Source organism: Ictidomys tridecemlineatus, chromosome 7 (genome assembly GCF_052094955.1).
Source record: "Ictidomys tridecemlineatus isolate mIctTri1 chromosome 7, mIctTri1.hap1, whole genome shotgun sequence".
Lineage (NCBI taxonomy): Eukaryota > Metazoa > Chordata > Mammalia > Rodentia > Sciuridae > Ictidomys > Ictidomys tridecemlineatus.
The window spans coordinates 193464570-193489749 of NC_135483.1; the positions used below are offsets into that span (position 1 = coordinate 193464570).

Genomic DNA, 25180 nt, shown 5'->3' on the forward strand with positions numbered 1-25180 from the left:
TGTCTACTCACTAACTCTATTGTTTTGAGGAGACGGCACACTGCTGAGAATCAAGAAATTAAATTTGCTCCAGCCAATATGAAGCCAGGAGTGGAGGAAGTGAACCCTACCCAGCACCACGCCCCGATTGTGGACTTGAACGAGGGTCTTTGTTTCTCTTCTGTAAACCAAGGGCCATTCTTGGTCTTAACCTTTTCACTTGATATTTGTGGCTCTCCCAAAAGGAAAACACGGGAAAGCACATGGTAAATAAATTTCCATGCGAGAGATCTGATTTGTGCAATCTGGAATACAGTTACCACAATTTAGTTGTCCATTGCTGGAAGCTGAAGATTTTGATTTTTCAGTCTGTTTTATTGCTATAAAATATCATCCTGACCCTATTACGTATCTTAGAATCACTTTTAATTTATATGCTATTTTCATTTTGTATCAATAGGAATGTGCAAGTCAAGACACCAGTCAGCTAATTCTTGGACCATTCACTCACCCATCATTTTATTCCTCCATGCAGATAAAATCCATGGGGGTCAGAAGGTAAGAGTGGGAATGTACATTCTCTGCACCCAGAGACCACATAACCTGGACCGCGTGCTGACCCTGGGGACGGTTGGCGGTGGGGATGTGGGGGTCTTCTTCCCGTGGGCCCCCAGGTGACCTCTGCTGATGTGAACATTCCAGGCCGTGCAGAAGATCATCCATGACATTGGAAGCCTGACTTTGTTGTTTATCTGCAGGTGTGAGCCCAGAACATCTGAAATCCTCCCAGGCTTCCTTCTTCGCTTGGTTGGCCGAGTTCCTCTCGGAGTTCAAGGCTAACCTGTTTTTCAGCTCCTTCTGCAGTCAGCCTGGCAGCGGTCCAGCTCCACAAGCTCACCAGGCTTCATCATAAATGAGTCCAGCCGGCTCCTGCATGGCCCGGTGGGCACCATCTGCGTGGGCACTGTCGGCCTGTGCCGCTGGGTGGGAAGACCTCCTGTGACTGGACTGGCCTCCTGAAGGACCTGGGGGCCGGGCATGGGGTGAGCTCAGACATTCATGGGATTGACGTGCCCAGGGCTCAGGTCCCATCTCACCCTTAATCAAAGCTTTTTAAAGGGAAAACTTGTCTGGAGCTACCGTTTTCATGAGGACTGGATGGTCCAGGAGCCCTTTCATATATATGAAGGGAAAACCATCAACATCAAAACAGCCCACTCTTATGAGGCAGGGGTTAGTTCCTAAGATGATATAGTTCCTCTGTGTGAAACACCGTCAGACGGGCCTCCAGGGGGACCACACAGTGCTGCCTGTCAGGATCCTCAGGTGGCACGTAGTGGCATGTTCTAGGTCTGCTGCAAATGCATGCATTCCTAAGACTTTTTTTTTTAAATCAAATTTGCAAGTTATTTTTAAACCCTAAATTTCTATCAGATTTGAAAGTTCTTTTAAAGAACTTAAATCTTAAGATCTAAGATTTCTGTTTCTTAATAAATAGATTTAAACTAGTTATTTATGGGGCATGATCATCAATGTGCTTTTAAGGTTATAATAACAGAAATTGTAGAAACAGAGCCCCCTAAATTCACGCAGAAGGCTGTATGTCCGAGTCCGTAACCACAGGTTGAATTCCTCATGGGCCTCCTCCAGAACCTAGAAATGTAATTTTCCAGGCGTGGAGTTAAACTTGAAATGCTCCTGATGGGTCAGAGCAGAGACACAGTCGCCTTGGGGGCCAAACCCACATAAAGTCACTGTAACTCCAGAAGGGGATTAAAATGGGCAAAGAAAGCCTCTATCAGGGCCCTTGGTTGCCTCACTCACTCCCTAAATCTATAGGAGGGAATTTAGGGGTTAATCCAGTGCACGGTCATTGCAGGATCGACCCATTGCAGGATCGACCCGGGCCCTGAGGGCAGAGCTCCTGAGCCCGCAGGACTCCAGCAGCTTCGTGGTGTGGGCCGATCTCAGCTACCAGCACCTTCTCCAGAGACCACTGCACCCTCCAGGAATTTGGAAGATGGGTGGGTGACTCCCAGATTCACCTGTCACCTGAATGGCTACACTGTCACCTGTCACCTGAATGGCTACACCACTGGCCACAAACTAGGCTCCCCTCTTCTCTGGAAAATTCTAGTGCGGAGGGTGCTGGGGCTTCCAGCCAGTCACTCACCTCTAGCCCTTAGTCACGCATCCTGCAGCCACAGCAGGCACAAACCTCCGCAGCTGGCTGTGGCCTCACAGCGGGGCTTGTCCCAGCCCCTAGGAGCCTGTTCTCCTGCTGCAGCACCCGCCCCCAAACCCACCATCACCCACCCTCAGGCACCCACCACTGCCTGTCCCCTTTCTAGGTCCGCCCACACCCCCTGGCTCTGCCTGACCTTCCAACCTGCCACGCTGTGCGGATCTCACGCTGGTGGCCTGAGGTGGGCACCACGTCTGTATTGCCAGGTGTCCTGGGAGTGACCTGGAGAAGATGAATGGCGGACTGTCACCTCAGGTAGAAGCGAGATAAGTGGTGTAGAAGAGGAAACAGTGAATAAAGCCCTAGAGCAGGAAGGGGTGACGAGGGGGAGATGGAGATGCAGCCAGATGCCCGGCCTCCTCCAGGCGACAGGGCCTGGCGCATCTTTCTGTCCCGAGTGCCAGGGACAGTGCTCAGTACAACTGTGGCCAATCATTTAAACTTAAGTGGACAGACGGTTTCTGAGAGCTGCTTCCCAGACATTCTTTCCCCCAGGCTCTCCCATCCGACCCTGTGACATTTGCTGGCCACCTCTGCCCCCGCTTGCCGGAGGGGCCCTCCTCATTCAGACATTCCTCAGCATCCTGCCCAGGCCCTGGCATCTCCCTGGGCAGCACTCCTGGGCTCAACCTCTCTGCTCCAATTTTCAGTCCTTAGGTCTCATCTCAGTGCTCTGAAGGTGTTCTCTGGACCAACTTTCTAGCTTTTTATTCAAAAGTACCACTTTCCAGGTCCCCAAAGAGTCAGGCAAGGACATGCTCACGTCAGCTACCTTCTGCCAGGAAAAAGCTTCCAAAGTATTATTAACAATCTGCTCCTGGGTGAATGATCCCTTGCTTTTTTTCTTTCCCCTTCCCAATTGTTTTCTTCACTCCCCGTGTTTGCCAGCGGTACAGGTGGGAGCTATTCTCCACACAGAGGTGTATGGTCCACACATATTTTCACCGTGCAGCAGAGGGCTGAGGGTATGGGAGCAGCGGCGACACTGTGGTTTCTGTGAGCATGGCACTGAAGAGACAAGTGATAGTCAGGCCCATCAGACCAGGCCCAGGAAACACAGTCCTAGGGTGGACAGGTGCAACTCTCCATGGCCTGCGTCTGCAGAGCATTCTGAGATCCTGGCTTGGAAATGCTTCAAAGCACAAGGGGTGTGTTTTCAGAACAAAATCAGTCCACATGGTCTCCACAAGCTTCTCCAAGATCTTCTGTGTTATAATTGATAAAAACCATAATGATAAAAGCAAACCTGAGCTGCATCTGTGAAACACAGCTGGGAGTCAGGGGCAGAGCTCCCTGGAGTGGTTGTATAAGCCTCTGATGGCTGCTGTAACAAAAAATCATGATGTTAGTGGACTAAAGAACACAAGTGTTGGGTTGAGGATGTAGCTCAAGCGGTAGCGCGCTCACCTGGCTTGCGTGCGGCCCAGGTTCCATCCTCAGCACCACATACAAAAACAAAAGATGTTGTGTCTGCTGAAAATGAAAAATAAATATTAAAAAAAAATTTTCTCTCTCTCTTTTTTAAAAAATAAAATAAAATAGAGAACACAGGTGTTATTCCACAGTTGCAGAGGTTAGAAGCCTAACATAGGTTGGGAGGGTGGAACTGAGGTGCAGGCAGGACTGGGGTTTCTCTGGATCCTGTAGGGTAGAATCTCTTTTCTAAGATTTTCCAATGTCTAGAAGCCACCCACATTCCTTTGTCTTCAAAGTCAGCAGAAGATAACCTCTGCATTTTAAAGCCAGTTGATGAGCAGCTTTAATTCCATCCACAGCCTTAAATCTCTTCTTACGTGTAACAGAAGAGATTCACAGGCTTTGGGGTTCCCATGGGAATGTTTGAGGGTCCATGGTGCTGCCAAGCAGGGAGGCCTACTTTTGAAAGGATGTGGTCTAGATCACTGCCCAGCCCCGCTGGAGCCGGGCAGCTGGTGGCAGTCTGGTGGGATGGTGAGGAAGGCCGTTGAATCCAAAGCCCCGCTCTAGACCTTGCCCAGGTGCATGACCCAGGGCCAGTGGCTGCTCTTCTCCCTGGTGTGAGTTTGGGTCCCCAGGGTTGTGTGTGCAAGCAGTTATTTTGGAGGGAACTCCAGGAAGTGGTGCCAGGGAGGGGAGCATTCAGCAGGGCAGACCGTGTAAGGGACGTGCCCTGAGGGCCTCCGCGGTGGGCAGCAGGGGCTCAGTCTGCAGGCAACCTGAAAGCCCTGTGGAAAACGCTCCTCCGAATCCACCTGCTGCAGGGCCGGGCAGCCCTCTCGCCGGGCAGCTCAGGTGAAGCTCTGATTCAGTGGCTGAGGCCTGCCCCCCACACTGGCTCCCGCTCCGTCCTGTCCTAACTGGGCGGAGAACACCTGAGCCAGACACTCAGGAAGCCACCCCCTATCAGCAGGCCCCTCAGCAGGCTCGGCCACGTAGGTGGGGCCCTGCCAGCAACCGTCACCCTCTCTGAGCCTGACAATGACAGTGCAGGTTGAGCATCGCTGGTCCAAAACCCAAAGACCCAAAATGCTCTGAGATCTAAAACTTGGAGAGATCCCATCTGACACCTCAAATGGGAAATCCTGGCCCTGGCCTCATGTGGGATCACAGTAAGGACACAGCACACTAAAAATACCCTACGGAGTGACCTCCAGGCTGTGTGCATGAGGTATACATGAAGCATAACTGGATGTAGTATTTAGGTGTGGGTCCCCTCCCCAAGATACTGATGTACATGCCAATATCCCAGAATCCTAAGGAAGATGAAATGCATTCCAGCCCCGGGTGATTTGGATGAAGCTGACTTAACCTGTACGCACCTACATCTGGGCTGCAACGACCGCCAAATGGGGCGGGGTGCATTAACGGCACAGCATCAGGCACACCCTGGGCACCCCAGAGTGCAGGTGTGATATTCCTCCCACCCCCTTGCTGTGAGGTCAAGATGGGTCACTCTGCCCCTTATGCTGCTTTTTCGCCTGCGACTGGGGGAGTCCACTGATGGATGCCATGTGACAGTCAGGTGCAACAGGAGATGCCGAGGCTCAGGTGAACCTCCAGGTCTGGTAGGAGGGACAGACAGCAGCAGATGGTCCCCTGTCACAGGAAGTCACAGCTGAGATGGTGCTGAGAGGGGAGAACACGATAAGAGGGGGGCAGGCCAGGACTTCTACCAGCACAGAAGGCAGCTCGAGAACTGGAGGGAGAGAGCGCCGCGAGGACACAGGAGCCAGGAGCTTCCCGAGCAGAGGCCCCTGGGCAGGACCAGGCAGGTGAGATCAAGAAGCTGCACAGGAAAGAGTGTGGGGCTTGAACATGGAGAGCAGGGAGGGGTGGCCCTGGGTGGGCCCCAGCAGTGAAGGGCCAGGCTCTGAGGTCAAGTTCAGTCTTGACCCAGGGATGGGAATCGCCGTTTCTCTCAGCTCCAGGCTTCAGCAGGCACACCACTTGCAAACCTCTGCTTGTCACCCAGGTGGAAGGAAGGTATCTTTGCTCAGTTTTGTGTTGGCCTGAGATCACTGCAGCAAGTGTCCTAATTATTCCTTACCTAGATGGAGGCCCTGAGGGCCAGCTCAAATGGGCCAATCGACCCACCATTTACATAAATCATGCAAGAGCTGGGTCAGAGGTGCAGACCTGCGGTCCTAGCCCGCGGGAGGCTGAGGTAGGAGGATCGCAAGTTGGAAGACAGCGTCAGCAGCTTAGCAAGATCCTGTCTTAAAATGAAAAGTGGTGGGGGGTGTAGCTCAAAGGCAGGGCACTCCTGTGTTCAATCCCAGGACTGCAGAAAAAGAGGGAACAAGAAAGGAAAGGAAGAGGCCCCTCTTTGACTTTCGGCTCACCGTCTGATGGGCAGCCACTCCAGTGTGGACACTACGGGCTGGCCGTGGGCTGGGGGCTGCTCTTGGAGGGGGCAGCCTCCAGGGCACTACCACTGTGTCCAGGGGCTGTCTCGTTTCTGACTTGGACTGCAGCTCAGCTGCCTGTGTGTTGTGTTCTTTGAGGCAGGTTGCTCGTCTGTGCCCCAGTTCAGTCCGACTCCAGTCAAGTCTGTGACCTTGAACCGAGAGTCCTAGTGTGCTTGGGTCCTGACCTCTTTCCCCGAGGCCTGCAAGGCTACAGCAGTACTCTGACCTAGATCCTAGGGCTCTGTCCGGAGCTTTCTGGCCAGATGGTAAGGGGACTTGTGGACCCACTCTAATTCTCCTTGTTCATCGGACAAACCAATTGGGAAATAGCACAGACTACAGATGAAATCCTGGGTCCTCTGATGTGCTCCGTGGACATACCAAGAAGGTTCTGGCCGACATCTGTGGGTGGCGTGGATGGTGGGGTGCGTGCTCCGAGGGCTCCCGCTCCCCATCGTTCTCCTTAGTCCTCGTCTTCTAAGGGATAGCCCTTGGGGGCGGAGCCTGGGGCTGGTCATCAGGCTTTGAGACCGTCCTGACAGTGAGGTCCGCAAGGCAGGGGCAGTGTCCCTCTCTCCTTCACGTCAGGACACAGGGAGGCCAGGGAGAGAGCCCTCACCAAGAGAACCTGCCAGCACTTGATCTTGGCCTCCAGAGCAGTGAGAGGTGGGTTTTGGTGGTGGAGACACATGGGCTTCTCCTGGTAGGGCAGGTTTCCGTCAGCCTTTTCCCTGCTGTGACCAAAAGACCTGGGAGAACCTTGGGAGGAGGAAGAGTTTATTTGGGGCTCACAGTTTCAGGGGTCTCCGTCCACAGATGCTGACTCAGTTGCTCTGGGCCGGAGGGGAGGCAGAGCCTCATGGTGGAAGGGTGTGGTGGAGGGAAGCAGCTCGGGACATGGCCACCAGGAAGTAGAGAGAACTCTGCTCAACAGGGACAAAACATGCACCCCAAAGGCACGCCCCAGAGACTTATGTCCTCCAGCCACACCTGCCCGCCTGCAGTCACCACCCGGTCATTACCCACCAGAGGGTGAGTGCACTGACCGGTGAAGGCTCTCGTCACTCAACGGCTCAATCATTTCACCTCTGAACCTTCTTGTATGGTCTCACCATGAGCTTTGGGGGGAGACCTCACATCTACACCATGACAGCAGGTGACACTGCGCTAGAGAGGCCATTTCTGAGATGGTCCCACTCTGCAACTTTTGTTCTGTCCAGGGGCCTCGTTGACCCCGTGGTGCTGCAGGTCACAGACCCAGGGTGAGCTCCCCAGAGAGGGCCAGCACCCCCAGCCCCATGGCCCCAGGGCTTGCTTTCTGTCAACGCTTTCAAAAGAATATGCACACGAGGCCCTCCGCCTCCAATCCCACCCTTCAGAGATGCTTCTCCGAGAGAGCAAGGGCTGAAGTTGGCCATGAAGGAGACACCATGTGACTCCTCAGCTGCAGGACAGTGGGGGTCCAGGGGTCTTGCCGGAGTCCTGCAGAAGGCCTCCCCGTACCGCAGGGTCCATGGGGTGGCCACTGCAGCCAGGAGAGGACTGAGCATGATGAGGGCCAGCGCTTCCCTGTGGACCAGAATGTTCCTCTGGTTCTGAGGACAAGCCTCTGGGAAGACCCTTTGAGACCTGATCTGTCGCACATCCCCCGTCTCCTGGGGCCATAGACCCACCGTAAGGGCCCAGGAGCTGCATGTTTAGCCAGCACCTGGGAGACCCCCTCCAGCGGGGGCTGGGGAGCACTGGCCTGAGGACCCCCACCCCAGCACGTCCAGGCTCACAGCTGCCTGGCTTTCACAGACTCCTTTATTTCCATCCAAAGCAGAGGCCAGAGGCCTGAAGTTGGCCTGGACCTCCCAGCTGTGGCCTTCACAGGCTTCTCCCAGGCCTGGCTGGAGAGGCCAGTGGTCTTCTCCCTGAGGAAATCATCTGCTGTGGCTACTCTCCCAGGAGCATGGGGAACCCCACTGTCATGTGGCTCCTGAGGACCCCTCCGTCCTGCCAGCACTCTGCAGACCATCAACTATGGGTCCCGATTCTAGACCAGAATGTAATCCACCCTTGCTCATTAGGGCAAGGAAGCACATGGCAGAGCCTCCCACCCACTTCCCTGCCAGGTGCCTCCTCTTAGTAAATTCCCTACCACCAATGTCGGCACGTGGTGGCCAGCACTGAAGCCAGTGCGCGTCCTGGGCCAGCCAGAGCACGTCCTGGGCCAGCCAGAGCGCGTCCTGGGCCAGCCAGAGCGCGGTCAGCTCCAGGGTCGGGAGGCAAGGAGCACGGGGCTCTTTCCAGACCCAACGGACTCCACCGTCACTGGGAGAGACAGGCCCGCGCACACACGGGGGCTCCGGTCCCAGTGGGGAAGGCAGGATGAGGAGGACCCAGGGGCTGATGTCAAATTTCTCTGGGGGACATCATCACTGGTGTTACTCAATGGTTCTGCATTTTGAGTGCCACCAAATGCAGCAAGAGCCTTGTCTCTGCCTGAGCCAAGAAACAGTGACCAAAGAGACACTGTCCTTGACCCACTTCCAAGCTCGAGAGGAGAGAGGCAGACAGCATGGTGGTCAGATGGGATCAGGGCCCGGGTGGGGTGTGAGCAGGGCTTGGGGCGCCCTGGGGGGCTGTGTTGAGGATGGGTCTTGGGCCCTCCCCAAGCCCGCCTTCTTTCAGAGTACCAGTCCTCCATCGTCCTGGCTCTGCCTCAGTATTTGTGCCAATTGCTCTGCCCAAACTCGACACCAATAAACTCATACAATCTGACATTCTCTGAGTTAAATACGCACATTTGGGAAGGAACGCACTCCTTTTGATGTGGATTTTTGATTCCTAGTTGTAAGGATCCTCAGAAGGACTGGGACATGGATTCTGAAAGCTGTGCTCAAGGTGAGTCAGTGTGGACCTGAACCTGGACGGCAGCTGGCGCAGAGCCGTGAAGAGGAACAGGGGAAGCAGGTTGGTCTGGTCATAAATAGTGGGCCTGCTGGGCTCAGCAAGCTGCGCGTAGACACTTGCCCTAATAAGCAAGTATTGATTAAATTCCAGTCTAGAATCAGGACACATAATTGATGGTTTGCAGATTTGGAGACCCATGCTCTGTAAATGGAGACAAGGTAGATTGGAGGATGCACTTACTTTATATCAAACTCCAGGGTGAGCAGACTGCCACGTCAGTCAGAACCAAAGGTCGCGTCTGAGAATCAGGCTCAGGGGGTCTCCACAATTGTGCAGAAGCAAGGAATTTGAGAGCCGGCAGGCTTCTGGGGCTAGCCCAAGACATGCATCGTTCTTTGATGCCCAGTGAGGCTCAGACTTCTGCTTCTGAGTGGGACAAGGAAGGCAAACTCTGAAGATGCCCACTTCAAAACCCGTCTAGTTCATTCCATCGGATATCCGTCTCACAAAGAAGGACATTTATGTTCTCCTCACATCAGTGGTACCAGGAGCTGTCCCCTGAGGCAGGGTAAGCTCTCTGAAGGACGTGGCTACCATCCTGCCGTGACCACATGTGACTGAGTTGGGAAAAGGCCGAGATGCTGATTCTGCAGGAATGGGGGCTGATAGTCACGGCAAAGTCCTGGGCAGAACTCAGAAATGCCACCCCAGTCAGGAACAAGGCCAAGTGGACAGATTAGTCATTTCCAAAAGTGGCTCTTACACAAAGATGTCCTTGTGCTCTTAGAACAAAGAGGGAGAATTGGCATCCTTTATACCATAACAATACTACTAATAATAACAGCGACAAACACTACAAAAGCGCTTAGTGGGCTCCTGGGAGGGGACACCAGCTGTCCACGAGACCCTAGATGACTCAGCACACAGGAGTGGGCAGGGAGACTCTGGCTCCTTCCCCAGCCTGGGCTCAGGGTCTTGAGCAGTGGACAGAGAGAGGCCCAGGTTCCAGCCCGTCCGCAGCATGGCCCTCATCACCTCCAGGTGAACACCACACTTGATCCTGGGCAGTTTGAAAGAAATGCGAGCAAACGTGCCTTCGGAGTGTCCCAGACCCACTCGGAAGAATGCAAAGGGGCCCCCCCAGGGTGGAGACCAGGCGCGGGGACAGGAGGGTGTTTTAGTTCCTGTGGAAACCTAAGCCCGGGGCCAGCTAGGTCATAGGTGGGGCCCAGGAACCAGGCTGGTGTCTGACAGCTACTAAGGACCTCCTTTCAACAGCGGAGCCCTGAGTCCCACCGGGAGCTGGACCAGCTTCCCAGGCTGGGCAGCAATCCCCGCGGGCGGGTTGGAAACGGCAGAACTGTAGCACCCCGAGGGCTGGGCCCCGAGTCCAAAGCCGAGGTGTGGGCAGCGCTGGTTCCTTCTGCAGCCTCCACGGGGGAGTCCTTTCCATGCCACCCTCAGCGTCTGGTGGCCACTGGCGGTCCTTGGCAGCCCGTGGCTCGTGGCCATGCCACTCCAGTTCCTGTCTGTGGCTCAGGCCTCCCTCCCTGTGTCCCCAGTCATTGGAGGCAGAGCCTACAACACATCCACGGTGACCTGACCTCAAGATCCTTTGTTTTATTGCACCTGCAAAGACCTCATTTCCAAATAAGGCCACACTCGCAGGTGTCAAAACAGGGACCCATCTTTTGGGGACCATCATGCAGCCTACTGCAGGTCTCTTCCAGCATGGCGGCCTGCACCCTAAAGTCACAACTGATTCCCTGAGTCCCTCACCCCAAGTCTAGGGCATGCCTACCACCTGGCCAGAGCAGGGGCAGCAGCAGGAAGCTTGCCCGCCCCCCTACAGGGTGCCTCTGTGCCCTCCACAGATGTCCTGGCAAGCCCTCAGCGGGGACGCCACTCAGATCTGCAGAGCCCTGCCCTCCACCCCAAGACCTCCCCGGGTCTGGCAACTACCGGGTACGGAGGTTTAGATGTGGTTTGTCCCCACCAGAACTCAAGCTGAGATCCGATTCCTGCTGTGCGGTGTTGGGTGGTGGTGAGACTTCAGACAATTAGGTGAGGAGGTCTCCAGCCTCAGGAACTCTCCATGGGGTTAGGTCTCCTGAGACTGATTGGGTCTCTCGGGATGGGCTTCGTGATCTGGTGTTCTGTCTTCTCCTGCATGTGCTCCTGCCATGAGCCACCTGCTGTGAGTCACCACCATGAAGCCTTTACCAGAAGCTGGGCAGATGCCAGCATTATGTCCTCAGTCCTCCAGAACTGTTAGCTAAATGAACCTTATTTCTTTATGAAGTACCCAGCATAAGGTCTTTTGTAATAGCAAAAGAAAACAAGCTAAGACAAGGGGTCACACTTGGCCACACAGACAGCCTCCAGGGTTCCACCCAATAGCACAGATGACAAATGCCTGTGGTGGGCAGTATAATGGCCCCTAAAGATGTCCACACCCTAGTCTCCAGGACCAATAACATACGGGACCTTGCATGGCAACACACTAGCCTTGAGATGATCCTGGAGTATGTGACTAATTTAGTCACCGAGATCCTTCTAAGAGAGGCAGAAGGGCCACAGTCAGAGCAGATCTGGTCATGGAGGCAGATGCTGAGGTGGTGCAGGGAAGGAGCCAGGACCAGGAATACGGTGGCCCTGAGTGGCAGGAAATGGCATCAAATGGGTTCTGCCTTCGAGCCTCCAGAAGGGAGGCAGCCCTATGGACACTTTGATCTTAGCCCAGTGGTTTGGGGACATCCAACCTTCAGAATGGCTAGTTAATAAATTTGGGCTGTGTCAAGTCAATATGTTTGTGGTGACTTGTTAAAGCAGCAATAGGAAACTAATACATGTCCATGTCCAGTTTTGCCCCTATACTCTCTCTTTTTCTTTTCCTCGCCCCCTCCCCTTTAGATATGGTCTTGCTAAATTGCTCAAGTGGGCCTTAACCCAACCAGTGTCCTCCCTGCTCAGCTTCCTGAGTAGCTGGGGCCGCAGGCATGATCCATGGTACCGGGCTTCACTCCATTCTCATCCATTCAGACAGGACCCAGCATGGATATGTTGGGCTGTGCCTGGAAGACCATCGTGGGTAGTGGCCAGAGCAGCCCCACAGCAAAGCGAAGAGCCCAGAGGCAGCTCCGAGAGCACTTGGACCAACCCCTGGGGAAGCCAGGCCACCTCTCCAAGCCTTGGCACCTCATTGGTCAAAAGGATCAGCCTACCTGGACCAGGTAGGTTCTCACACCTGCCCTTCTTGCTTGAATAGGCCCAGCATTCACAGGGTGGGTACACGTCCCAGATCGGTGCCCTCCTGGTCTCAGGGGTTGGCCAGATGGGGCCCTGCACACAAGTGAGGCAAGAAGACTCTCCCAGGGTTTGCCTGAGAGGCTCACAGTGGAGTCCGTGCTGCTGGCCTTTTGGTTGAACAAAGGCCTTTCCGTGGTAACAGGAGGAGAGCTTGCATATAGATGGGGTGGAGCAGGGGCATGTGCTGATGGTGACCCCCTCCAGTGTCCGGTGCCCAGGCCCTGGGGATGGCCTGGATTCTGTGTCTCTTCTTCCCACACTCTAAGCAGCCCCCGCACAGTTCCAGTGGCCCCATTTTCAATGTGGCCGAGTTTTTCTTCGTAGCTGAGTGAGTTCTGACTCACGTGCTACCTCCTGGGGGTGCTGTGAAGATCAAAGAAAATCAAGATCCCAAGCGTCTAGCGAGTTCCCAAATGTTGTGTGACCTCAATAAATGGGGCCTGCAGATGTTCCCCTGTGAGACTTCCTGGGGTGGCCCGGGACCCTGAGCCTCGGGAGACAGGTCCCGGCAGATTTTAGAGGTGCTTGATCTCTGTCCTGTTCAGTTTGCCTCCGAAAGGACAGGCACTCAGGCTGTGTCTCTGTGACCCGCGGCTGAAAGGAAGGCCAGCCTGTGGGCAGCGTCGGGCTTCTGAGGCAGAGACCCTCTAGGTGGAGAAACCCTGCCGGGGGCGTGGGGACACGGTGGCCACGCCGTGCAGTGCAGTCGGCATGAGCTGCAGAGACACTCCTGGACCACGAAGCTCTGGTCAGATGGCATTTCAGTTATTCCTCTGGATTGAGCCGCTTCTCATTGCTTCCTGTAGTAGGGGAAATGATGACCCCGGAAAGACATGTTCACCCAGAAACTGCGAGTCTGACTTTAGTTGGAGAAAGGATCATTGCAGATGGAGGGGCCTTAAGTTAGGGACCTTGAGATGAGTGGCCCCTAAGTGTCCAAGAGTTCTTTGTAAGAGGAGGCTGAAGACACCCAGAGGAGAAGGTCAGGTGGAGACAGGCAAAGCCTGGGGTGCTGTGCCTCTGGCCAAGGCCCAGCAGCAGCCAGCAGGAGCCGGAGGAGCTGGAGGGAGGCCTGGAGGAATCCCCCCTCGCTGCCGCACCTCCACGTCAGCCCTCCAGCCCCCACCCGGAGCGCAGAGGAAGCGCATTCTGTTGTTTTAAGCCACCTGGTTTGTGGTCATTTGTTGTGGTGGCCACAGGAAATGAATACACCTCCCCGGGGAAGCTCCTGCTGCCCACGCACAGCCAGCACCCCTCAATCTGAGTCTTGTTTTGGGCTGGGTGTAATTATACACCTGCCGTGAACACCAAGATCTCAATGCACCCGACGTTGCCTGAAGCTGGCCTGCGAGAGGCATGGCCCTCGGTGCCAAAAGGTGAGGGGTCCTGGGAGGACCTGACAGTGCCAACGCGCAGGTGCGCCCTGCTACAAGGGGGATGGCCTGAACAAGGCCTCTTACCACCCTGAACACTGGGGACTTTCGCATGGGCAGGCTCATTGCCACCAGCTCCCCGGTGACCAGAGTCCTGCCCTGCTTTGTGGGGTCTGTGGTGGTGGGCAGGTGCAGGGCTGGCCATGCTCGCCTTGCTTGGCCAATGGTGGCCTCTGAAGTCTCAGTGATGGAGCACAAGAGAGGGGTCATCTAGCAGGTGGGCACTGCTCAAGCAGCCCAACTCTCCTGGAAGAGGTGACTCAGACTTCCCAGTTGTTTGTATGTTGCACCTCAATCTCCTGGGAACCCACTGCTCTTGGTCCTGCAGAGGAAGAAAAAATGTGGCAAAGGGTCGTCCTTTCAGAAGTCCCTGTTGTCACTCAGGTTACCTTAGTTGGAATCAGTGGCAGGACCTGGGCTCAATCCATGGTAGGAGAAAGGGGAGGAGCACAGGAGTGTGCAGGGGGCCTGAAGAGCTCCCGTCTCCTGGGGATGGAAGAAAGGGGGCACCGCTGCCAGCCTGTCCTGAGACCTTGCTTTGCCTGCCCTGGTGGGAGGCCACCCCAAGGCCAGGTACAAACAAGCAAACATACAACCCAGGAGGTCAGTGCTACTGAGGGGTGTCCTGGAAATCGGACAAGCTAATGCTCATGAGTGCTTGGGCCGCACTAGCTGCTCCCTTCTGATGCTATGTGCCAGCTGAGGCCATTGTCACGTTCACGTCCGAGGAGGAGCTGGGCACTTGTCAGGCCCTCACGGCAGGTACGCACCCTGAGGCTCACCATCGCCCCGCAGGGGCCGCTTGTCAGGCAGTGCGTCTGCCTCCTGCAACACGGAAGCTGTGGCTTCTTCTCTTGCTTCTCAAAGTGTGGTCCGCAGTCCAGCAGCATTAGTGACGCAGGTAGCTTGTTAAACTGCAGAAGTCTGGGCCTCACCTAGGGCTGATCAATGAGACCTTGGGTTGTTGCAAGTCCCCCAGGATTGCTATGCTCACTGCAGTTTGAGAAGCAATGATCCATAGAATCTGTTAATTCCAGAGCAAATTGATGAGAATTCTAGATTAATGTCTACGCGAATGGTGTTGATCATGATCTTAAAAGAGAAGCAGAGAGGTGAGAGTTAAGAGGACTTTAAGAAAATCAAGACACAAAGACCCAAGTGCATAGCAAGAAAGAATCACTCAAAAACTCCAGGGTTGGAATCCACTTGACAGCTAAGAGTCCCTCCCAGGGGTACGAGAGCAAGACCCTTTCCTTTGGCAAAGGGCCTGAAATTAGGATCTGGACCCTGAGCCAAGGCCTTGGCTCAGGCAGGAGGCCCTCAGAGCAGAAGTCTTTGTTTTTAAGATTACCCGTCTGTCTGTCTGTCTGTCTGTCTGGTCAAGAGAGGCAGCTGATTTAGGAGGGGTGATCATGCCTACCACATAGCATTTCAGAGAGGAAACAGTGAGACGATGCTGAAGGAGCTTTAATTCAGCATCTAGTATAAATCCACGGCGGCCGCACTTGATGTCAATTATTTCTTTAGAGAAAGTGATCGGGGCACAAGGCTTGGCACGGAACGGTGCGCTGCACCCTGCACCCTGCACCCCGGGTGACACCCTTCTGGCTGGAGTTTCCTGGATCCTCTCAGGTAATTAGGGTGGTCAGCCTTCCACTCCCCGGGCCTGAGCCATGCCGGGCAGGTCTCCGTCTGCTTGTTGGCACAGGGCTGGTGAGGAGTTTCCCTGGCTCAGCAGTTGTGCGGGGAGATCTCAATGTTTGGCGACATGAAGGTTGGTGTGGTGGCTGAGGGACCTTATCAGTTGAGGACTTTCAGCTGTGAGTTGATCAGACTCCAGGGGAAAGGTGGCTTATTTTCTCACATACCACCGTCCTGGGGTCAGGCAGCGGGGGCTCCTTATTCCTGTAGTCAATGGTATCACCCAAGACGCGGGTTCCCGCGGTATCTTCTTTCTGCCGCCCTGACGTGCTCTTCTCGTAGTGTCAGAGTGGCCTCAGGCTCTCCGGGGACCGCGTCTTGATGCACTAAAACTCAGAGGCAGTGGAGGAGAGCTCTCTGTCCCCACGTCTCATTTTCCCACCTAGAGAACAAGCTGGGAACCCAGATACTCACTGCTCTCCAGAGTCCCTTCAGCCCACTGGTCAGAATTGTTGACCAACTGGCCACTGTCCGCATTGTTAACAGGCCACAGGCCGCAGTGCTTATTAACTTCATGCCTCAGAGTAGTCTCAGCTGGAGCTGGGGAAGGGCCAGGGGCAGCAGGGGCCTTCCAAGCAACCTCCAGGCTCTCCCAGCAAGAACGATGAAGGGCACTGATTTGTGTGGGTTCCCCACAGGGCCTCCCTCCGTGGCCTTTGCCCCAAATCTAACTAGATTGACCCTGATACCAGTGTCCCAATTATCTGCACAAATAGGTGCAGAAAGAGCAGAACAAAGACAGACACAGGTGGGACCGGCAGTTAGAGCCGCCATGCCTACCACAGCTTCTGTGAATCTTATAATAGAGCCACACCTCTGTGGCAGGCGGCAAAGGACTGGAGAGAGGAGGGGGCGGAGGACATTTGCCCAGGAACCAGGGCAGGATCCTGAGGGCTGCGGACATCCCTCACCCTGCAGGTGCCAGGACCACAGGGCAATGCGTCTTGGGAGCGAGTGGTTCCTACTTTTACGCTGAGGCTGGTGTGGCTCACAGCCCTGCACTGATTGGCTGACTTTGCTTTTGATAAAATTAGGGATACTTCACACTGGAGTCAAGCACCACACTTGGTGGTTTAGCTCTGATTCACCAGCAAAAATAACAGCCCTTCTAGGGCAAGAACGGGGGCAGGTAAGTCATCCCGGCACCTCTGCCTAGGGGGGTGTCCCCTATATAATGGGTGTCACAACTGTTTGTATGTGTTATTTTTAGCAGCATTTTGACCATCATGACTACACCCCAGCATACTTCAAATTACATAGCAGAGCCAGATTCGTCGAGGTAATAATGGACACAGACACATCTGTGTGAAATAGGCTCTTGCAATTGTCATGACTTACCATGGCGACTCTTCAATTAAACATGTAAATTTTAGTTTTCAAGAGACATGGGCAGTTGAAATCAATTGAATGGGAAGTTAGTGTTTCAGGGAATGAGGACAGTCATGAGGAGTCACCAGAAGAATGAGAATCTTGTAAACAGCTCCCCAACAGCCTCTTGCTGGAAGCGTCCACTACTGCGTCTGCAGTGTCAGAACTCTCACAGGGAGGGGTGTCCACCTGTGGGAAGCCTTTGGCCACCCTCCCCCAGAATTGGAAGCTTTCTTATCAGTGAAAACGAAGAGGGACCTCAGGAGCTGTTGGGCCAGTCCCCGAGAAACAGGGTGAGCAGGACGCGGCTGCAGGTGCGGCAGGAGGCGGCACTGGAGACCAGGGTCAGGGGAGGCAGAGTGGCATCCTCCGCAGGTTGGCGACTTGCCCTGCAGGTCGGCAGCCACGGGCTTCTCCATCTATTAGCTCATGCTGTGCAGAACACCCCTGAGGGGTGGGCAGGCAGGGACTCTCAGCCTCATGGAGTACTGGACGGATCCGAGGCCGAGTGGAGCCTCCGACACCCGCCCGCCCGGGCTTTTCTGCTGTGCGTAATGCCCCTGGATGAGACAGAGAGGCAGTGTCCCTGTCACAACCTGTCCTGAAAGAAATACCAGAGACAGTTATGCAAGGTCAGGCCCTGATGCAAGAGCGGTCATCTTGTCCTAGCCCCTGGGGTGGGTTCTTTACAGTGGAAAATCCCGGGATGAGCAAGGGGTGAGGCATGATGGCCGAGGGGCCCTCCGGGTGCTGCAGGTCAGCAACACCAGTCCTGACTCCTCTCCTTCCTAGACTGGGAGTCCCTCCGCAGAGTTCCCTGGAGCTGCGGACCTCCCCAGACCAGGAGCAGCAGGCTAGGTGGGCAGAAGGGACCTGAGCACCCTCAACAGCGGCTAATCTCGGGAGGAGAGAAACTGACCTCTACCTTGGTTTTCTCCTCTGTAAGCAGATGGAACCCGTTGGCCTGTTGGGGCCTTGGGAGGAAGAAATAAGATGAAGCATATATGAAGCCCCTGGCAGGTGGCTGGCCCACACTGGGCCTGTCGCAACGGCCTTGGCACCATTACACAAGCCAACAGGTGACAAGGACGGGGCTGCCCCAAGTGTCACGATGCTCCTCTTGATTAATAAATGCAAATGGGATACTTGTCATTCCAGACTCATGCCAAGTATGACTCAAAACTCGCGGTTCTACCTTCACCCTCACCGACTCAGTGTTCTCACTAGGAGCAGTCCAGGTGAGCAGTTACAGGTAAGGCTGGACACTCAAAAAGAGAGTCCCTACTCTGAGAACTGAGCAGGGCTCAGCCACCCGCCGGTGGATTCTCACTTCTGAGCTGGAGAACAACTGGCCGCTTTCTCAGAAACCCTCAAGTTGCAAATTCCTCTTGTGAACACGGAGGCTGAGCCTGGGGCTTGCGACTGCATCGGGTGCTCCACCCACTTGTGCACACTCTATTTTAAACAGGTGCCAAGGGAGCCTGGGAGAGCCCGAAGGAGGGAGCTGTTTTAAGGGTAAATGAACATGCAGAGACGGCCAAGGGAGGAGAGGAAAGAAATGCCTTCTGTGGTCGGAGACGGCAGGCAAATCCCAGGCTGTGGGCACCAAGGCAGAAGGGAGAGAGGTGACTTGCAGCCTGGAAGAAACTGTTAAGTCCAGGGTTGTCAGGTGCTGGGCTTTGCTCCACCACGTGACCATGATGTCCAACCCGTCTGAAACACTGGCAACGGGGCGTTTCAAGAGCCCAAGCTCTGGAGACAAGTGCCAAGGCCCAGAAGAATAGGGCGGTTGGTCGTCCGTGTCCATCCACAACCTTATACGTGAACAATCAGAACCTCGGGGGAAAGGTTCGGGGAAATGCACCAGTTATGACTAAAATCAGCCCCTCAGTGCCTGGAGGTCACAGTGAGGGGCCATCTGCCTCACTGTTCTGGAAAATATAGGATGAGAAATTACCACCCTTGGATCCCCAGAAATCTGTTACATCGAGGTTAGATTAAGATTGCATAAATGAAGGGTTTCAATCTTTGCTTATTGTGATTTCCAATATTTTTTAAAATACTTTTTTAGTTGTGGATGGACACAATATCTTTATTTTATTTATTTATTTTTATGTGCTGCTGAGGATAGAACCGTGCCTCACACATGCTAGGTAAGCGCTCTAGCGCTGAGCCACAACTCCGGCCCCATGATTGCCAATATTTTTTTTTACCCATGTGATGTCATGATGGTCTCTAAATAGCTTTCTCACCAGTTTCGGGGTTTTTTAGTGCTTAAAAATGGCATTTGTGCTCTTTTGATGTGATGTGCTGCTAATAACTAGCTTCAATGTAACATGAATGATCAAGTCAAGTCTTGCTCATTTTTTGCAAGACTTGTTATTCCAGACTCACAAAAAAAAAAAAGCTTCTAACCCACATACATATTTATCATAATGTAATATAATCCTTGTGCAGGGGTTCACCTTACAATAGTGACCTGGAAGAATGATACTCATATTTTTCTATTTTCATTTTAATTTAAATCTTTAACGGGAAATAACCATTTATTTTACATAGCGCACATGTTAGAGTTTACAAGGAAAACCAATCCACATTAAGCCACTTGACCAATGTTTAGAGAGCACCCACTCTGTGCTTAACCTTATGCTCTGCACAGTAGCAGAAGGGGACCAACTCACTCCTTGCCTTGAGTGTCACAGCCTAGCGACTTAGGGAGTAGGAAAAGCAATGGCTTCAAGAGTCTGGAGAGCTGCCTGCACCTGGCGTAGCCTTTTACTTGCTGAGGCCACAGGGAGGGCCAGAGATTCTGTTGGGACTGCAGCCTTGCTTCTGGCAGGTAGAGGGTACCAAAAGGGAGACCGTGACCACCTAACTTGATGGCCAGGGCCAGGTGAAATCACCATGTATCCATACAACATATTGCTCGCGACCAGGAGCATGAACAGCTAAAGCTTCCAAGGCCTGGCTCTGGGCAGGCCCTGGGCTCAGACCGTCGCCCGTCTGACTGTGCTTCAACCCCCAGCATTCTCTCAGGTACCATTATGATCCTGCTTTACATATGGGGAAAGGGAGACTGGGTGGTTAAGGAACTTGAACAAAGTCATGGGGAGCCAAGCTCTGGAGCCAGTATTTAGAGTTGGTCATTTGGATTCCAGATGTAAGAGGACACCTGGGGTCTTCACTGTCACCTAGTAACCATTGAGTATATGGCTTAATCCCTGCAAGTGCCCCGAGAACTCCCCTGCTACCCACATTGCACCTGCTACCCACACTGGCCCACCACTCTTTCCCTTAGAAAGTGTGCCAGTTCCCAACAGCATCCACAGAGCACCAGGGTCTCACCATACCGACTACTAAAGAGGTCTCAAGTCTTGGAGTGCTGCTGATGGGTGCCCGTGTGCCTGACACTGAGCCAAGACATAGTTTAGATACTCAGAAGCTTTGTCCTCACTAGTGTCCTTAGATTTATGCAATGCTATTTTGAGTTTTATGCAATCAGATAATGTTTTTGAAGGAATTAACAATTCAGGATTTTGTTATGAATGAGAGTGGGCCAGGAACTGGTCATCTCTTAAAGGAGGTGAGACGGGCCCGGCTCTGAGATGCCAGAGATGCTCCAACAGGTGGGCTCTCCAGAGGGAGTGGAGGATACATGGGCTCCTGCATGAGCCTCTACCACCACCATTCAGGTGGACCCAGACACTCACACCAACAGAGCAGGTGACGGACCCGGCCCTGCACCCTGCTGGAACCCCAGACACCATCTTGCAACCCATATCCTTGCCCGGCAGAGGCCTGGAGAATGAACACAGCAATTTGAAAAACCATCCACAGAAAATGTCCCCAGTTGTTTGATTGTATAAATAATTTATTTCTGTTCACAGCATCATATATGCATTATAAAAAGGGATGGAAACAAAGAAAGATCAAGACAGAGAATTACAGCAGAGAAATGAAAACTGAAACCAGGGGACACAGTCCCAACACCATAACAGAGAATTTGTGAAGAGCATTGTTCTGAAATAAAAGTGGCCTCCCTGTGTCTACCAGGAAACATTTCAAAGCTCACTCGGGGAGACCAGCTTCCTCTACGAGAAGCCCATTCCATCTCTAAAGGGCAAAAGGCATAATGGACCGCTGACTGATACGCGGAGGGGACTCCCCCTGGGTGACCACTCCTAGGTGACTTCATCTGTGCTTCCTCCATTGGGTCAGAGATGAAAAGGGCTACTAATAGGTCAAACGTTACAGAAATCAACTGAGACTCTTACCTATTAGTTGATACAGCACAGGGCTTGACTTTACTGCACAATTACTAACAGCTGACGGCACCCTTAAGTATTGATAATGCAAAAAACAAAACCATCTCGCACGATTGTTAAAGCATTACAGGATTTGAACAGTGACCTGGAACCTAGGTATGGTCAGCACGAGAAGGTGACAGTATTTGGCATCTGCAAAGTCGCAAAATAAATATATTATTCTCTCAATAGTGTGGAACTACTAAAAAGTGCTTAAGAAATTGTTACATGTGAAGAAAATAAAGGAAGATGGATTTGATTTTAATAATTCTATACAGAATCTTCAGATGATGGGACCAGCCCATTCAGAAGTCAGTGGATATGCTATCGATATGTAAACTGAAATCTCGCAGGCTTTCATCACTGCTTAGCTCTATTTTCTCTACTGAGTTTCTACAAAAGACCAGCATTAGAAGGGTACCAAATACACTGACCAAAGAGGAAGGGAAGATGGGCTGCTAGATTTCTGTCTTTAAAAAAATCTCCTGTAAGAACTGGGTTTGAAGCAGGAAGCCAGACATCTGCCTCTGGTTCTCACATCGCCACTCGGAGGGTAATGGACAATGGGCAAGGGCTAACCCACATGCTCACGCATGGCCACATCCAATTTCTACAGGCCTCCTTTGCAAAGAAACATGTCACTGGGGGGAGGGGCATGTCAAAATTCTACCTGAAAACATGGATTCAGGGAGGAAATAAAAATCAAACAGTCAATTGTTAAGTTTCCCTTTTGATACTGTGTTTCAGGATACGACAGGTTGTGCAAACCAAGACTCAGTCCTGATTATAAAGGATTTTTAAAATTACGTTATTAAAAATATGCATTTCTTCTTCTTTCACTTTATTTTCCAAAGCTTCTTTCAAGTAAACTGTGAAGTGCCTGAGCAGCAGTGACCATTACGTCACAGGCTTTCTTTTATCTCAAGCACCCCTTGTTTGCATTTGCCCAAAGTGCCTGCTGGCTACAAGGCCAGTTAGAGAATGAATGGAGAAGGACTACATCCTTAGCTTTTCCTCCGCTTTTAAATCCATGCAACGAGGTCGTTTTTTGCAAAAAGGTGGGGTTTTATTTTTGGTGCATGACATCAAATACTCTAATGAGATGTTCTGAATGAAATACTTAAACCAGATAGGCCACAATGAACCAAATTAGAAATCTGAACATGTCGCCACTTGCAGCGTCAAGGGATATAAAAGGGCAGAGCAAAGTCTTTTTTCCTAAGGTGAATATTTCTAAGGTGAGTATTCATTTGTAAGTTATTTTTAAAAACATGTCTGAAAACCCATTACCACACGGTTAGTATTACAAGAGACATCCCTTGCAGAAAAACCATCTTGCAACTCAGCACACATCTGTAGCTGGTATGCTCATCCAAACCAATCGGTAGATTCAGAGAATTTAAAATTCCACACAGAATGGATCTAGATATTTATGCTGATTACACAATACAGAGGGAGGTCCCTGTATACTCTCTCTCACACGCACACCATCCAGATTTATGCCAAGAGCATTGCCCTTTGAACACCTTTAACTAACCTGCAAACAGTAAATGCATCATTTGCCACCACCTCGAACAGTTTCTTATTTTTTTAAAATTTTTATTGGTCTCTTTGTGTGATAATGACCTACACATGGACAGGGTCCAAGCCATCTGGAAGAGGTCTCATTCCAGGCTGAAAAGCAGTTCTCAACAAAACCGGTCTCCTGTAGCCACCACAAAGCCCCATGAAGGGGGCATCTTCTCGGCCATTCCCAGCCAAGGCCAGCAGCACAGCGCCCCGTGCCCTCCAGCTGCCGCATTGTCCCAGGCAGTCCTGATGGCCCAAACCACCACCTCCTCTGGGCCCAGAGCAGGACCTATGAAATTTCAACAGGGGCCTGCCCTGTGACATAAAATTATTCAGCTTCCAAGCCCCTGAATGCAAGGGGCATTTCATCTCCCCAGCACCGCCACCCCCAATGCCACCCTGCCTCCAGATGGGTGCCCCCCAGGGTTCTGGGAACTGCATACCTCAGGTAACTCACAGGTGATCCCCCAATGGGGGCGGGGCAGCCTGAACTCCCGGCCCAGTGGAGTAAGAAGAAATCATGAAATCGCCTTGTCTCTGACATCTGATTCTTCTCCTGGGGCCGGAGGGCGCACAAGCCTGAACTGAAGGTCCACACCCCACCGGTCCCCCACCCACTAGGTATCTCCGGTGCTCAGACAAAAGGTCCCCAGAGCTGGCGTGGGGGTGGGGCAGATGGCGAGCTGGCTGATAAATCAGCTCCAGGCCAGGTTAAGTCACCAGTTCTGCATTTGGGTACAGAGATAGAGTTTAAAAAATTCGAAGCATCGCTTTGGTTCGCTGTCTTTGTTCGCGGGCGCGGGTTCTCGCTCACCCATCTATCCATTCATTCACTCCTGACTCGTTCGCTCCCTGGCTTGCTCCCCCTAGCTCCCGAACCCTGCCAGGCGTATTACCGCTTCTTCTTCTGCTTGAGGGACTTCCTGCGTTTCAGGATCATTTCATAGAGCTTGTCCATGCCCTCGGTGAGGCCCTCGCCGATGATGGCGCACGCCGGCTGGACGTGGTAGGTGGTGGCCGGGATGAGCTCGTGCAGCGCCAGCTGCTTCTCGATCTCGGCCACCGGCAGCGACTTGGGCAGGTCCTGCTTGTTGGCGATGACCAGCAGCGGCGTGCCCTGGTTCTCGGCGAACTTGGTCACCTTGTGCAGCTCCGTCTTGGCCTCCTCCAGCCGGTCCACGTCCACCGAGTCCACCACGTAGATGATGCCGTCCGTGCAGCGGCTGTAGGACTTCCACAGCGGCCTCAGCTTCTCCTGGCCTCCTACGTCCCAGAAGTGGCAGCTGATGCCCTTGGCCGTGCCGTTGCTCAGCTTGATCTTCTCCGTATTGAAGCCGATGGTGGGCACCGTGTTCACGAACTCGTTGAACTTGAGCCGGTAGAGCACCGTGGTCTTGCCGGCCGAGTCCAAGCCCAGCATGACGATGTGCAGGGACTGGAAGGCCGAGATGTTGGAGGAGATGTTGCCCATGGCTCCTCGCTGCGGCGCCGGCCACTGCGGCTGCGGCGGGAGGGCGCCGCCCCCCGAGCAGTCACGGGCCCGATGCGGCCGGTCGCACCTGGGCCCCGCCCGCCGCCCTCGGTCGCCCGCACCGGCCTGAGCCTCGGCGTCCCCGGGACGCGCGATTCCGCGCGCTCAGACTCCGCGGCGCCCGCTTCCTAGCCGGCCAGGCTCCCTATCGGCGGTCATCGCGTCTCTGCCGGCGGTTTTCGTCTCCCGCGAAGCCGCCTCCAACGCCGCTGTGTAGGGCGCTCGCGCCCGGCGCTCTTCCCCCGGCCCCGGCTCGCTCTGCGGCTTCCCAGGGCCGCGCCCCCGCGCTCCGGCCGCTGCCTGGGCTCTGGGCGCCGGGCCGACTCAGGGCTCTCAGCGCCCTGCGCTCGACTCTGGCCCTGGGCGGCGCCTCGGGGTCGCTCCCGCTCCCGGGGCGCGCCTCGGAGGTGCAGGCGGGATGCGGGCTTCCCCGGGCGTCGCTGCTGCACCGCTGCCTCCTGTCCCCGCAGTCCCCGCGCTGCCCGCGCTGCAGCCGCCGCCGCCAGCCTGCAGCGGCCGCAGGGGCCCGACCCCGCCCCCGGCCCCGCCCCTTGCAGGCCCCGCCCCCGGCCCCGCCCGCCCGCGGCCCTGGGGTCCGGCGTGGTCCTCTGGGCGCGCCGCGGGTTTTCGCGCGCTTCGGTCGGTTCCGACTGCCTCCGGGTTCCCCTCCCGCGCTGCGCCGTGTCGCGCCGCGCGAAGACAATGGGCCCGGAGCCCGCTCTTCCTCCCAGGAGCTGACGCGTCTTTTAAAAACAGCTCGGGCCTCCCGGAACCCCCGCCCGCGCCCTGCCGGCCGCGCCGCAGTCGTGGGGGCGCAGCCGGTCTCGAGAGCCAGTCTGGGTCCCCGCTCTGCCCGCGCTCCCGCGACCCCCAGCAGGCAGCAGGGCGGGGGCCAGAGTGCAGCGCAGGGAGCGAAGGCGCTGGCCTCCGTGAGCCCCCAGCTGCGGCGAGTGGCG

At 54.1% G+C, this 25180-nt stretch overlaps 1 protein-coding gene across 1 annotated transcript; it reads right to left on the minus strand.

Moving 5' to 3' along the window:
- Window positions 1-388: 388 nt before the first annotated feature.
- On the minus strand, window positions 389-24748 carry Arl4c (ARF like GTPase 4C). Its single transcript, XM_040268047.2, has 3 exons — window positions 23137-24748; window positions 3632-17421; window positions 389-3548 (listed from the first exon to the last, which is right to left on the minus strand). The coding sequence occupies exon 1, from the start codon at window positions 24162-24164 to the stop codon at window positions 23586-23588; it is 579 nt and encodes a 192-aa protein (XP_040123981.1). The 5' UTR covers window positions 24165-24748; the 3' UTR covers window positions 389-3548; window positions 3632-17421; window positions 23137-23585.
- Window positions 24749-25180: the final 432 nt, after the last annotated feature.